The sequence below is a fragment of the Manis pentadactyla genome, chromosome 11 (assembly GCF_030020395.1).
Source record: "Manis pentadactyla isolate mManPen7 chromosome 11, mManPen7.hap1, whole genome shotgun sequence".
Taxonomy (NCBI): domain Eukaryota; kingdom Metazoa; phylum Chordata; class Mammalia; order Pholidota; family Manidae; genus Manis; species Manis pentadactyla.
Window position 1 is genome coordinate 47,779,827 of NC_080029.1, and position 16,473 is coordinate 47,796,299.

Genomic DNA, 16,473 nt, shown 5'->3' on the forward strand with positions numbered 1-16,473 from the left:
TGCTAACTGCTTACTCCCTGCAGGGCCAGCCTTATTCTTCGGAAGATTAGGAAGCAGAGCTGCCCAAAGCCCAGTTCCCAGCTCCCTGTTAAGGAGCCAGCACATGCTCAGACACATCCCAGCCTCTGCTACCCATGTTACACCTCAGGAGGTTCAAACTCACAGCATCTCAGGAGTGGCTGCTCAGGGCAGCAACCATCCCAAACCTAGGCTCCCGGGCTCCTGTGCCCCAGGCAGCTTCTGGCCTGCTGGGTCATGGCAAGTGCTGGACATGCTTGACTTACAACCTGAGATGGACCAGCCATTCCTGCATGTGGCTTTGTGCTTATAAAGTACACGACTGTATGTATTTCTGACTGTGTCATCTAGAGGATATTTTATAAGAGGGGACAAATGCCTTCCCTAAAAGAATTCTTCCACATCTCTAATTATCATTATGGACATATTGTGAATGTTTATGGCTACAAAGAGTTACACTCCTAATATGTAAACTGGAAAACCTGTAAACTTCGTGTTTGTTTAACTTTTAGGACAGATCATGAATGCTCTAAACTTCTGCAAGAAGGGCCTTCTCGCCTGGAACATTGTCAATGGCAGCTGGAATGCTATGGGTTGTGCTGGGAGAAACAGGAGACAAAGCATGGGGAAATAGCACCAGTGGTGGTGGAGGACCGGAGGCAAGTGAGGCTTGGGAAGTCAGGTTCTAACTGATGACCATCCAGAGGTGCACGGGGTTGCCGCCTCCTCAGGTAGGAAGCCAGGCTAGCCATAGCTGGACAGGGGCTTCTGACTCTAGGATAGGGGGCTGAGCTGCCATAGTGGAGGGCCAAGGCTCCCTCTTAGGGGGACTGTATTGCTGTAGGAGAAACACTGGCAGAGAGATGCCCATAGGCCAGGGCGAGGGGAGGAAGGAAGTGGGGTAAAGGTGAGAAGAGAGAGGGTAAGGCTAAAAGCCTCTACAAATCAGCACATATTTTTATGAGTTGCAAAAGGTTAGTGCGGCAGTGGAAAGGATGGGAGGGACAGGGGAGAGCGTGAGGAGGTTGCTCAGAACTGGGGTGTGGAAATAAAGTGAGTGACTTACTGTGAAAGGCAAGGAGCAGACTACGAAGGTGATGGTCATAATAGCTAGGAGAATGAGGTGGTCGGTTTCCTCTGCCACGGACACCCTCTCTCCTCTCCTGCGGCTCCCAAGACCGTCCAGGCAGCTGCCCAGCGAGGGTCCGCAGCGGCTCCTCCTGCCCCGACGGTGCATGCGGATGAGGTTGAGGATGACGCTGAAGTTGCAGGCCAGGACGGCGACGATGAGGAGCAGCAGCAGGGTGGCGTAAAGCCTCAGATACACGGTCTGCTGGTGCTGGATGAAGCACCACGTTCCGGGGCAGTACTGGCCGTACTTCGAGAAGCCCAGCAGTGGAGGAGAGCAAAAGAGCAAAGAGACAGTGTAGATGGCAGGCAGCACAGCCAGGCCGCTTCGGCGCTTGACGTGGCGCTGGTAGAAGTAGGGATGCCCAATGGACAGGTAGCGCTCCAGGGCCATGGCGAAAAGCATGAGCATCGTGGCCAGGCTGAAGAAGGTCATGGCGAAGGCAAAGTAGGTGCACGCGCGTGTCTCGGGCTCCAGTTTCTCCAGGGTCTGGTTCTGCGCGTAGGAAGCCAGCACCACAGGGCTGATGAGGCAGGTCCCGAGCAGGTCGGTGAACACCAGCTCGGTCACCAGCACGTGGAACAAGGAGATGGAGCTCCCGCGGCCGGCCCCGCGCCCCGCGTCCCCCCGCCAGCGGCGCGCCAGCAGCGCCAGCGCGAGGAGGTTCCCCAGCACCCCTGCCGAGAACATCGCCGCGCTGATGGCTGGGCTTTCGCCGGACGGGAGCCACTGTCGATTCTGGCAGTCCTCTTGCTGGGAGTCATTGGAGATATTGCCCATGGTGGGGCGCGGGAAGAGGGATGCGCCCTCCTCTCCCCGCCAGTACCTGGGAGGAGGGGGGTCTGAGAGCTGGAGTGCTCCTAGACCCGAAGGGAAAAGAGAGGGATACAAGTCCAGCGCCCCGTTCCGGGCCCCGCGCACCGAGGGCAGGCTCGCTCCGGGTCTCCCGATGCTCTCAGAGAAGAAGCTGCTAGGCTGCAGCATCCAGGCGGCGCCCAAGCCTCCTCCGCTGACCCGCGTCCACCGCGGCTGGGAGCCCGCGCCCCGGGGGCCACCTCCTCCGCCCGGGGGGCGGGCTCAGGCGCGCTGTCCCAGCCGTCCCGGGGCTAGTGCCCAGGAGTTGCCAGGGAGGTGGGACGCTGTGCTGCGAGGGGGCACTGCGAGTCCCTCGTTGGGGAGGCGGAGAGGGGGCGCAGAGGAGGGGACCGGCCCGGCCCGGCGAGGCAGCGCTGCGCAGCGCAGGGATGCGCGGGCTGCCGGCTGCGTTCCTGGCTCCGCTTCCGCTGGGTCGGGTGTTACGACCCGCACGGCCAGTGACCTCGGCTCGGACGCGTTTAGCCCTAGCAGAGGGCTGGGAGGGCGTTCGGGGGCACTTGGGGGTCTGCGCAGAATTCACAGAAGGCCGGGGCCAAAAGAGGGAAAGCAAAGTGACTCACCAAACAACAGAGAAGGGAGGAGGCCCCGGTCCCGTGAGGTGTGTTAAAGAAGGGAACCACAGACACGAAGACGGACGGAAGAAAGACCACTAGGTTCGTTTTCCTTTTTTAAAAAAAAAAACATTCTCAGGAAGATAAACTAAGGGGGCGGGACCAAAACTGGGAGGAAGTGAAAAGGCAATCCTGTCCAGCCTCGCTCGCCACTGGGCTGCCTGCTGCACTATTGCTTTGATTCAGTTGCCAGCGTTTCGCGTTTTCCTATGTCAACACCATAACGGATAACCACTTGTTTAAGCAACCATTAGAAAAAAAAGAAAGGAAAAAAAAAAGAAATGTTCCTTTGTAATTGTGTCGAATTGTGTTTGTGAGCAGTTTGAAACCATTGCACATTGTTTTCTACTCAAGCTCAGCCGTGAAAGAAAATGTTCAGCTATTAACTGTTTTTTTTTTTAAGTTCAGTTAACCATGCAAGATCCATTGGGGAAAAGACCCATTCCTGGTAAAGTTTATTGGCAAGTGGCTAGTTTGAGAAACAAGCTAACAAAAATGGTTGCCTACCACCTACTGTCATTCCTAGCATGCTGGCTCCCTGTCTACATGCTCTTCCTCATGTGGTTGCCAGTTACTGCCTAATCAGTTACTGTTCAACCAGAGAAACAGAACCACACAGTGATGAAGAATGAGAGATTTTATTAAATGTCAGCACTAGAGCTGTGCTGTTCAATATGATTGCCACTAGCCACATGCGGCTATTTAAATGAATTAAAATTAAATAAGAGTAAAAATGTAGTTCCTCAGTTGCATTGAGTATATTTCAAGTGCTCAGTAGGTACATGCACATGCCTAGAGGCTGTCACATTGGGCACCTCATACATTAGACATTTCTATCGTCACATAAGTTCTATTGTATGGGGCTGCATTAGACCTCACATGACTGTGGGAGCTAGTGGAGGGGTCTCCCTCATGCAAGGCTGTCTTTGGTTCTACTACTGAGCGTCCATTCACCATAGGTAAGCCTGAATGGCAGCCAGGGTCCAAAGTTGGATGTGGATGAGGGCAAGAAGAGACTTGGAACCTGTGGGGACAAATTGGAATTCATGAATGACGGGAATCCACAAAGACAGATCTGCATGTGTTTCATGACCTCTGACCTTGATAATGCACATGTACTGCAGGAGAACCTGGCACCCTTCATGCTGCACATTCACTTGGCTTAGGACTTGGAGAAACTAAAGAAGGAGATTTAGCAGCAGCTAGAGTCTGGGTGCTGCCTCATGCCAGCAAGGTGAGCCAGCAGATCAGCAACAATGTGCTAGAGTTACCACCATGCCTATAGCCCTGCATTGGCCTTCAGATCATAAGAACCATGGCTGCTGCTTTGCCACTACCTTCCAGATCTCATGCAACTTTTGTCTTGGGACTAGTGCTAATCTGAAACCATGCAGGGTTCTGAAAAAAACAGATCCTGCTCAGCTGAGTTGACGCTGTACAAAGCTACCACACTGCCCCCACAGGTCCCAGTGTCAAGTCTGCACTGAAGGCAGACAGTGAGGGAGAGACAACTCCTGTCTTCTGCCTGTTTCTTTTATCAAGAAAGCAGAAGGTTTTCCACAAGCACCTCAATAGATTTCCCTCCATGTTTCATTAGCCAGAACTTGGTAAAACGGTTGCCCATTAGCTCCAAAGGAGGCTGAGAAAAGGTTTATTGAGCATTTCCAGCATCTGCTACAGCAGGTGCAAGCAAGGGAGAGGGGGCTGGAAATGGCACTGAGTCTGTCAGTCCACGTTATCTACTGTGTATCTGTACAGTGCATTCCACACCATCCCCTCCTTAGAGCTGGAAAGGAAGTTCAAAACCACCCATTTCAAGTCCTTCATTTCCATTTGAAGAAACTGTCACATAGACAGGTTGAGTGGCTTACCCAGGGACACACAGCACAAGAAAGTTAGGAGAATGGAAGACAGACCATCTTATTTGCATCCCACACTGTTGCATATTGCACACACTGTCCATTTAAAGCCAGAAAGGACCATATGGCAAGATACCTATCCTCAGCACCAAGACTCATTGGCAAGTCATTCAACATAATTTCGATGTTACCTTTTGCCTGACACATTGGTAAAGTTTGGAAAGACTACACATATACAGTAGGGCCAAAGAGAGAGAAATTGGCTCACTATTAGTGGAAGTGTGAGGGGGTACAATCTTCCTGGTAGGAACAGTTTATTAATTATTAAAAATTGTGAATGTCCTTCAGCCCAGAAATAATGTTATAGAAATGTACAGCCCCAAGGAGACATAATTTGATAAGCACATAGAGTTGTTAAACACACACACACACACACACACACACACATGCACAGAGCAGAAAAAATGTTCATTATTTCAGGAATCTACAACTGAATGTCCTTCCATAGAGGAGTGATTTAATAAAACTTGGTACACCTGTGCAATGGAATGTATAGCCATTAAAAAGGATTATGTGTATCTATATTTATTGATAATGACCTTTACCATATGTTGAGTTAAAAGCATGTATATTTTCTGTTCACATAAAATTACATGCATAAGGATTTGCATAGAGCAGTATGTAGAAGGATGTTCAGCAAAATATTAATGTTGATTCCTCATTTCTGTCTGTTGGGTTGATTTTTCTGTAAGTATCTAACTTTATATTAGGGAATTCAAGGAAGCTGCCTTTTGTTCAGAAAAAATTAATCATTGGAGGAGATAGTTTTTTCTACTTGCTACTTGGTGGAAGGCAGGGAGTTAAATGTTAATGTTTCAAATTCTCTTCCAATTCTATTCTTTAATGGGTGGGTCAGGCAAAAAGTAACATCTAAATTACGTTGAGTGACTTGCCAATGAGTTTTGGTGTTGAGGATGGATATCCTGCTAGTTGTGTGAGAGTGACTAAGATGACAGACACTATCCTTACATTTTTCCCAAGGTGTTTGCAACTGTCTTTCTTCTTTGAAGACTGAAAATCATCACACATTATGCACCACTACTAATGAGATGATGTTCAGCCCCACTTCAAGTGACTGCTTTGACATTAGATTCTTGTCATTCCTTAGTGTCACTGCTTAACCCAGTTCTGACACCATCATTACCAGGAAGTCCCTTTCTTATAAAGGTGGTAACAAAAAGCCAACCAAAGGGTAAGAAAAAAAAAAAAGCGGTCAACAGAAACCAACTTCCACATATGTTCAAATAATTAAGGGAAATTGTGAATGGGCAGGTAGAGAATCTTAGCAGAGAAATAGAAACTATAGAAAAAGAACCAAATGCCCAGGCCCCTCCCACCACACTCACATATTCATTCCCACTCCCCACACAGAGGTCCCCTGCATTCAGTTGACGGGTACTGTTTGCCATTCTTTGGGATGGCCAGGGAATCCACCTTCCCTTCTTGCTGCCTGACACAGTATCCTCTATTTGTTCAGGGCTTTTCTTAATACTGAACATAGTGTGAGGGCTTTTGGATTACTAAAAAAGGATCCAGGTCTCTTTTTACCATCCTCAAGACCATTCTTTTATTTTTTTCTTTCCTTCTTTTTAAAAATGGTCAATACAGCACCTCTGGCAGAATCCCCCAAAGAACCATGGAATCTTTTTCCACTCTCCGCTGTTCTGGATCTTGTGACCTTCCATGTCATCCTGTCTGTCCTCCATGCTATCCTACTCCTATGCCAGCTCTTTTATACTAGGACTCTGGAAGGAGTGGGACAGACAATGGGACAAATGTGTTGATCTGGTTGTCCTTCCTCCCAAAGGAAGGAGAATTCGTCTCTTATGTAGGTTGATGGGTTAACTGAGTTTTAGAGTCAAAAGAGGTTTGGACTGAGTTGAGAAGCAGGACAGGGTCTTTCTGAGTTACTTAGGGTAGAAGTGAGTACCTGTCACAGAGTGACAGATATTCAAGGCTTATCTGTTCCTGTCTTGAGTTTTCTGTGAACACCATACCTTCCTTGCTACCATGTGCAGAGGCCCTGGGTCACAGATCCCAAGTGTCTGGGAAGCTCCCACAACTCTGTTTGATCCCTGGCATTTAGTCATCTTGCTAGGCCTCCTGCCTGACTTGAAGAGTTTGGATGAAATGGGGCAGATTGGGTAACTCCCAGTCCCTCCCGTGCTAGCCCGAAGCATTTTCCACCCTCTATCTATAGTCCCAGAAGGCAAACCATCAGTGAAGCAGTCTTCAGGGAGCTTGGCTCCAGGGGCAGGCAGAGGGCCTTTGCTGCAGGGCTGCCAAACGCGGGAGCCCTAGGTAATGGCCTGAGACAGCCTGTTCAGGTTGTCGTAGACAACATGGCCACCCCTGGGTCTCTATGCATAAAGATTATGTAAAGGTTTTTATTCAAAATGATCTAGGTTATTTTCCCCTTTTTTTAAAGCTACTTTCTTAGATAAATAAATAAAATGAAATGTTCATAGCATTAAAAAAAAAAGAAAGAACCAGATGGAAATTCTACTAAAACTTACAGCAAGTTGGAGTTGGCAGCATAAAGAGTGAACTTGAAGACTAATCCCATCCTGTTGCTTTTCTTTTCAAGTCATCAATACTTTTGTGCTCATTGGAAATATTCTCACTCTTTCTGTACCACATGAGGCTTAGAGAACTCTCATTGCTTACTACTTCCCTGTTTCTACCCCAAAAGTGAAACCTGGGTTTTCTGTGCTCAGATCCCTCAAACCCCTCTGAGACTTGGGGGTACAGAGCCACATCACCTAGGAAAGCCCTGCATTAACATCTAAGTCCCCATGAACCTTGACCGTCCCTTCTTCACAGTCTTTAGAACTAATTGAGAAGTGGAGAAACTTTGTTCTCCCCTGACCTGGGTCTCCTCTGGCTTCGTCTATCAAAAGTCAGAAGCCAAAAATTGATGCCTGTCTTCTGATATACTGTCCTTTCTCTGAGGTAGTCAGCATAGAACACTCTAGCTACTGCTAAAATCCAGGAAAGGCCTGGAGTATCAGGAAGTACTGAACAAAAAATACAAAAGTTAATATATCAAATTATTATCTAGCTCATTTGTATTCATGCAGGTGTTTGTGTATCCAAGCCTTGGTGGGACTTATTATAACCTCACAGGATTGTTTGAGAAACAACTTGATAAAGTCTTTGCAAAACCCTGAGTCAATAAAAGTACTTTACAAATGGATGTAAGAGAACAACAGTTCTCTTGTCCTCAGACAGGAAATATCAGAAAAGTAAAACTACATCACTGCTTATTAGCCCCAGGAGTTAGATCAAATGAACGGCTCCAATAATGTTAGGAAGGCAAATTACCTGTGATTTTAATTTCCTTCTTAAGATTGATAGAGGATGAAGAATCTAATATAGTCATGAAAACTCTCTTTTCTTAGAAAGGCTTGCTTCCAAGGACAGAACCAACTCTGAGGCAGAAAAACACATATAACACAAAAGTAAGGCTATAGTTATTCAACTGGTTTGTATAAAGTAACAACTCATTATGGTAATTTCAGAAAAATAAAAAACAAACAAATCACCCATAAATGTATCCATCAAAAATGGCCACTCTTAATATTTTGATGTGTTTTGTTCAATTTTTCTTCTATATATTTCTTTTTTTGCTTTCTTTCTGTAGTTGTGATAATATTATTGTATATTTTTTTCTCTGGCTTAAAGTATAATAATAGCTTATACTGCAATATGTATTAAAGACCTTAAAATGTGCATGCTCTGAGATCTAGAAATTGCATTTCTAGAAATCCATACTCCATTTGTTCATTCACTCAACAACAATTTATTAAGGCATATATTTACTGAGGCAGCACGATATAGTTTTAAGAGCATGGGTTCTAGAGTGATATTGCTTTGAATTCTCTGAGTTCTGTCCTTAGGTAAATTACCTTACCTCTGTGTGCCTCAATTTCCTCATTTGTAATCTGGGTATAATAACTGTATTTACACATTTTAAGGATGCAATTGAACCAGGGCCTACCCCATAAGAAGCACTCAGTAGGTATAAGGTATTCCAGTGAGGTGGGTCCTGAGGATGCTAATATCATCCCTCATGAAGCTTATAATCAGATGATAATAATAATGAAAACACCATAAATTATTAAGGGCTTACTATGTCCCCCAAACTGTTAAGACTTCATATACATTATCTCATTAATTTTTATAACAATTCTATAGAAAGGGTCAGAGATATATTCACTTTACAGATGAGCAAACTGATGAGGCTGAAAAGATAAATGCTCAAAGTTCCTCTCATTACTATTTCTCTGTTGGCTTTAGGAACTAACCTAAATATCACATAAAAGGGACATACATAAATACATTAGGTGTACCTGTTCAATGGAATATCATGCAACTACTTAAAAACATAGCTCTGTATTCACTGGCATGGATAGACCTCTGCAATATTTAATGAATGACATGAATCATGGAACACTATATATGACTTAATTTCTGTGACCAAGATATAAACACCTATAAACAGCAAGATATACTGAACTTTTCATAGAAAAATAGGTTCCAGTATGTACTCTCCATGTTATTTTTCTTCATAAAATTAAAATTCAGCTTATTATAGCATCAATGCTTAATTTAAAGGTAATGAGTCATCTTCTTAATAACTAATAAATACTTAAAATCTATCAGTTATCTATTTCTGTGTAACAAACCACTCCAAAATGTAATCATTTAAAATAGTTATCTTATTATTCTCATGTTTAGTGGATCAGTGATGTTGGGTTAAACTCAGCGAGGTGGTGCCAATCTTATGCGGGATCCTTCTTGCGGCTACACTCATCTGGAGGCCAGACCAGGGAGTGGCTGGCCAAGGATGCCGCAGCTGGCAGGGCTTGTCTCATTTTCCAGCAGGCTCACCTGGCAGGCTCCTGTGCTGGCCTGGGACAAAACGGCAGCTGCAAGGCCTGGACTCGGAAGTTTCACAGTATCATTCCACCCCATTTCATTAGCCAAAGTAAGTCCCTGGAGTCAAAGGGCTGGGAGACAGACCCTGTCCCCTGATGGGAGGAGCACACACACTGCGAGGGGGGAGCGGTCACAGCCATTCTGCAAACAACCTGTCGCTCCTCCTTTGAAAGCCATACATACTGTGCTTACTGTATTTAACATAAATGTTTTATTTTCTTTAAGATTAAAACAGGAAGTATCATTCATAGAAAATTCCACTCCTTGACTATGCTACTGTACTTTGAGTATAGCTATTCTTCAATGTGAGAAAGCAATGTCACTTAACGTAATTTTAAAAGAAGTGAAAAATGAGTCAGCTTATGCCACAGAGGTTGGGTCACTTCCATTTCTGTTACCTGCCCCCAGGATGCAATACATAGTATCATGAATTATAAAATACCAAATCCCCATTTTCCCTTCTCTTAATTTCTTTTTCTTTTCTGCAGTATCCTCACATCAAATCCAGAAATATGAGGCCAGCAGATGAAAATATGACTCATTTTTATAATATGGGGATATATGGAACATATCCTGTTATTTGATTTGATAGTAAATACTGTTGTCACATAGGGTATTTTTGGTTATAGTGATAATTGTGTCTTAAATGGAAATTCTACAATTTCTGAGTTCTATGTTTTTCTTTTCCATAGCCTTTATTGCCTTATAACTTAGGCACAATTCAATTGTTTGTTGTCTTTTGCTTGTTAACTATATCCTTCTAATAGAATCAGTTCCTAGAGGGAAGGGACCTTGTCTGTTTAATTCACTGATGTGTCCGAAGGATTGGAACTATGCCTAGCATACAGTAAGCACTCAATAAATATGTGTTGAATGAATAAATGAGGGCATGGTGGGCTGGGCCAGTGCTACTTAAAGGTCTAATAAAATGAGTGCAGGATCTGCCACTGGCTTTTGCAGGAAGTACTTCAATGGTGACCCTGCTGAGGGCTCTTTTGGTGGATTTGTAGGGACAAAAACCTGAGATGAGAGGAGTGAGGGGAGAGAACTGAAGGTGACTCGGGTAAGACAGGAATTAAGACAACAATATGGATGAGTTTAGAGAGCTATGAGGAATGTTGAGAAATTCAGTAGTAGCTGGCAGTATTATGGGGCTAAGAGGTTTCTTTTTAAAATGAGTAACAGCATCTGGATGGGAAGAAATCATCTTGTAGAGAGGGAGAAAAAGATGGTACAGAGCAGAAAAATCAGTAACTGCTAGTGCAAATGCCTTGAGCATTTTGGGAGGAAAAGGTTTAGGACACAAGTGGAAGGGTATCATAAAGAGGAGCAGCACATTTGCTCCACTGAAGCTGGATGCAAGAACATGGGCATGGATGTAGGGAAGTTGGTGGAACTGGTATGGAGAGTGAGGAGGCTGTCCAAGATAGAAGGAAGAATGTTGGTGATTTCAAGTAGAAATGGTGTGTAATTGCCTGCTGGAGTAAACAAGTGCTTTCACTGGGAAAGCATGGCTGTTTATATATAAATTAGGATAGGCTGTGGTGAAAGTTGGCATTTAGAAAGCAGCAAGCTGTACTCCTCTCTCAAATTGGCTTCTCATTCATTGTTCCTGATCTCAATGAATGGCATCCTTGCCATGCAGTTGCCCAAGCCAGAAACCTGGGGTCATCCTTGACTCTCTCCTCTCCCTTGGCCTCTGTGCACATACAAATAATTACCAAATCCTATTTGGACACTTTTCCAGTCTGACTTCTCTCTGTTCTCACTTCTGATTTCTTAAACCTGTTTACCTGTATGGCTGCAGGTTTAGGAGGCTTCCTAACTGGTTTTCCAGCTTCTAGTCCTGTTTACCTCTGTTTAGCACCCCATATTTTGGCCTGAGTGATCCTCCAAAATGAAGATCCGATCATAATACTCCCTTGCTTATAACTAGTCAGTGTCTCCCCACAGCCTCAGGTTAAAATCTAGCTTCTTCAACTTAACATGTAAGACCCACTGTGCCCAGGCTCCCGTCTACCTCTCCATGAAGGTAAAGACACTAGGAGAAGAAACAAAATTTTAAAAACTGGAAAGATAATGTACAAGAAATTACTGATTTGGCAGGCCAGAGATAAACACTTTTTATGATCATGAATTGTTCAGTTGAAGATTAAAAGGTAGGAAGTTGTTTATATTAGATAAAACACAGATACATATAAAAGTATTGCCTAGATTAATGACAAAGAACAATGTTATCAAAAAATATTAAGCATAAGTTGAGAACTGGGATAGTGCCCAGAGGAAAGAATATTATCTGTAAAATCTACATTTAAAAATATGTCAAAATCGGGAGCCCAGACACTGCCCAGAGTTGCAACAATTTGATTCACCAAAAACTACAATGATTTCATGGATTGGAATCACACTAAGTAATAAAATCCACATGTCTGTATGAAGATACTCATAACAACAACAAAAAAAAGAGAATTCATAGGTTCATCATTTGAGATGGCCTGTAAATTGACTTCTTACTTTTAATAGTTGGTAACTGAAGAAAAAGAAGTAAGTATTTATCCAACTTTTTCTGTAAGAAATGTATCTTAGATCAAATAGTCCCAACTGATGAGGGTAAGTTCTATTTTACTGAAGAATGTTAGCCAGGAAGGTAGAAAGAATGACAGCATTGTGAAAGTCATTCTGTCACCCCTACGAAAATTACTGATTTAGGCAAGGATGATCAGTTGCTATCAAAACATTTAGGTATATGATTGATGGAACCCAGACATTCATATAAGACCGAGAGTAATACCACAGAGATAACTTTCTTGTTGCAAGGGGTATTAATTTTTCAATACAAAGTTCAGACTATTATCATAGCCCAAGGGTTAGGGGAGCTACCAGTTCATATGTATCTTCTCTGACATGAAAAAGAGCATGAAGTATAATATCATATATTCCATATTCTAGCTAAAACCAAAACTAACTCAAATTTATCGAAGTCTTTAGTCTTAACTTCCAAATATTAGTTTCAGGAGTTGAAGAACAAGTTGAAAGGCATGACAAGGTGGCATGCAGACAAACTCAGAAAATGGGACAACTGACTGGGTCTTTTAACAAATGAGAGTCATTAAAACAAGGAAAGGGACTGCTGCTAGGTCAAGAGACTTAAGGGACATAACAGCCAGATACAAAGCATGATCCTGGATTGGGCTGTGGTTTGGACAAATGAACTGTAAAGGATACTTTGGGAACAAATTGTGGAATTTGAATATGGAATAGGTATTAGACAAGATGGAACTGTTGACATGGAAAGCTGGAGAATGTTAAGTAAAATAAGCAAATAACAAAAACAGCCTAGCAGGTGTCATTTTGGTAAAACACATAGACACATACATAAATATCTTGGTGGTAGGAATAAGGTGTATTATTTCAGTTTTACCTCTTTTCTTCTTGGAAATTTCCTATAATGTACACTGCCTTGTAAATAAGGAGGAGGAGGACAAGGCTGAAAGTACAAAGAAGATGGGTGAGAAGGCCAGGATGGGCAGGTAGAGAAGCATAGCACCTGAATTTTGGGAAAAGTTTCCACAGCTGGGATGAAAGTCCAGGATACATTTCATCAGCCAGACTGCATCCACGAGAGAGAGGAAGATTCATGAGCAAGCCAGCCCCGAATAGAAGAGTTCTATGGGCCATTTCTACCTCTGGATTCCATGAAAATAGTCATACTTTCTGCTCCTCTCTCTATAAGCCCAGAGAGCTAGTAGGACTTATTATATCATCTAAGATTTTCATTGTTCAGGTCAAGTACCAGGAAACAAGTTCTCAGCTTCTAGCATCTCCATCTTTTGATGTCTTTGCTGTTGTCTAGGTATATAAAGATGAATGGAGGAGCAAATACTTCTGAAGAAGTTGTGGCTCTTCATTTTGTTCTTTGTTACAAATAGCTTGAGACAAAACTGGGTTATAAGAGAGAGATTATACACCTTAATTTGGGTTTTTGAAATTTAAATACAACAAACAGATGAGAAAGTTTACAATGAACTTGGCTCTTAGAGAGGAGCTGATCCAGATGTAGCCTGAGGACTGTCCAAAACGAAACCCCATCTCCTTTTGCTGCTGGCATAGCAGGAGAGACATATTTCAGGCCCCAAAGTGGACCCTTGATCATGTTTCCCCTCTCTGGATAGACCACTAGTCAAATTAACCACCCATCAAAGATGCAAATTCATTCTTTTCCTAGTGCTCTGTGGAACCCAACTTTAACAGAATACCGAAAACAGAAACAAAAACAAAACCATTAATGGGCAAGTAATACTTTAATTTGAATTTCAGGGGATAGTTAGTAGATCATAACTCCATGTTTGTAATGGGCTTTGCATCTTTGATTTTTTTTTTCCCCTTTTAACTATCCTCTTCTCCCTTGGCAACTCCCACTCAAAAAGGCTATGTACTCAGTGCAAGAAAGTCTGTGTGATTAAAAGCATCATTAATAATAGAAAATAAATAAGACACAGCTAAGGAGTGTCTTCTGTATGCCCCTAACATAGAGTCAAACACACTAGATTATCTTTGAGGTCCCATGCAGCTCTAAAATTTGTGACTATTTTGAGTTAGAGGAACATGGTTATGATTTACAGGATTTTAAGCACTTGTGCTCCCTCTACAGGAGCAATATTAAAAAATCAGGTCTGTCAGCTTTTGACAAGAGTTTTTAAGTTAAATTTTGGTGTCATTTAAAAGAGAAAGAACCCATCTGGATATAGAAATCTGGTTTTAATTAACAATATTTTAAAAGTTATATAAATAATAATTTTCCTTAATCATACCACTTTAATATGATTCTTGTTACTATTTTGAAATATGTCTTTCCACCAGTTTTGTCTGCTAAAAATGCACAGAAAATGTTGCAGCCTGCTTTTTCTCTCTAATGTATTTTCTATGTAGTATCAGTGTAATCATCATATCCACTGAATAAATCCTACTCATTCCTCCCATTGCTGGACAGCTAGGTTGTTTCTAATTATTCAATAATGACTACACTTAACATTTTTAAGCATGTAGCATTTCATGTTTGGGGTTGTGTTCTAGGACTGAATTTCAGCAATGAATTTACTGAATCAAAGAATATGATCTCTTTTGAAATGACTATAAATATTTCCCCATCACTTCCTTAAAAGGCTGTACTAATTTGTATGTTATCTGTAATGTATGAAAATACAAACTTCAGCACACCTTCCCAGCACTGGACACTACTGTTTTTAGAATGTTTTAATAATACAGTAGACCAAAAAATGCTCTCATTGTTCTGATTTGCATTTCTTTGACTTTTGGTAAGGTTGAATATTTTTCCAAGTTTATAAGTTTTATTTCCTTTTTTGAGATTTCTCTGTTCACATTCTTTATGCAATTATCTTTTGGGGACTTAATATTTTCTTACTTAGTGAGTTCTTACTACCATGAACACTACCACCACCTCTACAGACTAGCTATCATTTGTTGAGCAACCAGAATAAGTTGAATGATGTGCTAGCAACCTTACATATCTTTTTAATGCTTGCCACAATCCTACAAAGAGGAAGGAAATTGAGTCTCAGATAAGCTGAATAACTTACCCAAACCCACGTGGTCAAGGACAGGTTACTTTCTCCCACAACATCTGCCTCATGTAAAGATACGTTTTTATTTTTATAACAAAGATATTAAACCTTTGCAATAATTTTCCCCAGGCCTGTATGACCTTTTAGTTATTTTTGGACATATAGAAGTAGCATATATGACTGTAACTGTAAATCCTTTTCAAGCCCAATGTATTTTGGCTTTAATTAAGTGTCACACACTGGTCATTTACAGTCATAAAGAGGTAAGACTTGGCTTTCTCTAAAAACAAACTAAGGTCTATATTAATGTGTTTCAAGTGTTAGTTATTCCTATATCATATGTCGACTAATCTTTCTCTTCTTCATCAATTTCTTGTGCATTCTTTGTCATTCACATAGAAAGATCTCTTTTTGGGCTTGTCTGTTTTGTTGTCTAGACCATTCTTTGTAGAAATACCACATTGTTTTAAATACCACATCTTTGTAAAATGATTAAAACAGAATAAGACTAATCCTCCTACAACTAATTTTTTTTTCAGAATTTTCTCCCTTTTTTATCAACCAAGTGAACTTTAGGATCACTTTGTCAATGTAGGTGAAAAATCATTTTTCTTTTAAAAAACGACTCAAAGCAATAGAGATTTTGACATAGTTATTTTCATATTCAGTTTTCCTAACCAGGAATAAACATCAGATTATGTTTCCAAATCTTATTTCATATTTTTAAATATAATTTGTATTTTTTTCTTTATGCTGTCACTAGATATCTTGATAAGATCATTTCCAGGCATTATAAATGTTTTTGTTGCTATCGCAAACAGAATTTATTATTTTTGGTTGGTTGTTTTATGTAAGTTGCTGCTAGTATATGAAAATGTTATTTTTTATATATTTTATATTAAACCATATTGATAAACTTATTCATTTTAATAGTTTATCAGATGATTCTTTTATATTTTCTGGGTATACAATAGTAGCAATTAAGAAAGATGCTTTCCTTTCTTCTTACAAAATTTTGTGTTTAGAAAAAAATGAATATAGCAGGGCTGAGACTGTTATCCACAGAAAGACCTGCTTGCAATGTTGGCCTGTGGTTGGCATATGGAAACTTGGATATTGGGAGGGTTTCCACCATTCCTTCAGTTCCAAGAGTCGTTTACTGGACCATAGATTGTTTGCACAAACAATATGCTGCATGTTGAACGCCTGCTTTCCTTCTAAAAGCCTGACATTTTGGTGCATACCAAGCAGAGGCTGCCTTTGTGACCAACCCCAAGTAAAAACTTTGGACACTGAGTCCCTATGAGCATCCCTGGAGGAGAGCACTTAACAGATGTTGTCAACATTTTTTGCTGAAGACAATAAGATGTGTGTGTGACTCCTCAGGGAAGGATGCT

At 41.8% G+C, this 16,473-nt stretch overlaps 2 protein-coding genes across 4 annotated transcripts in view; both read right to left on the bottom strand.

The window, feature by feature from the left end:
• Window positions 1-11,293, bottom strand: part of PTGER2 (prostaglandin E receptor 2) — a 35,501-nt gene extending 24,208 nt beyond the window's left edge. Inside the window, exon 1 of one of the 2 annotated variants that reach the window (XM_057488465.1) lies at window positions 1,085-11,293. In XM_057488465.1, the coding sequence (XP_057344448.1) occupies window positions 1,085-2,131 (1,047 nt within the window). In that variant the 5' untranslated portion in view covers window positions 2,132-11,293. The remainder of the gene's footprint in view (window positions 1-1,084) is intronic. The other variant, XM_036917910.2, reaches the window with a different exon arrangement.
• Window positions 1-16,473, bottom strand: part of PTGDR (prostaglandin D2 receptor) — a 60,254-nt gene that overhangs the window by 9,056 nt on the left and 34,725 nt on the right. The window contains exon 3 of one of the 2 annotated variants that reach the window (XM_057488467.1): window positions 7,868-7,984. The exons of the other annotated variant lie outside the window; for it this stretch is intronic. The gene's annotated coding sequence lies outside the window, so the exon portion shown is untranslated. Of the gene's footprint in view, window positions 1-7,867; window positions 7,985-16,473 lie in introns of those variants that run through there. 2 annotated transcript variants of the gene reach the window in all.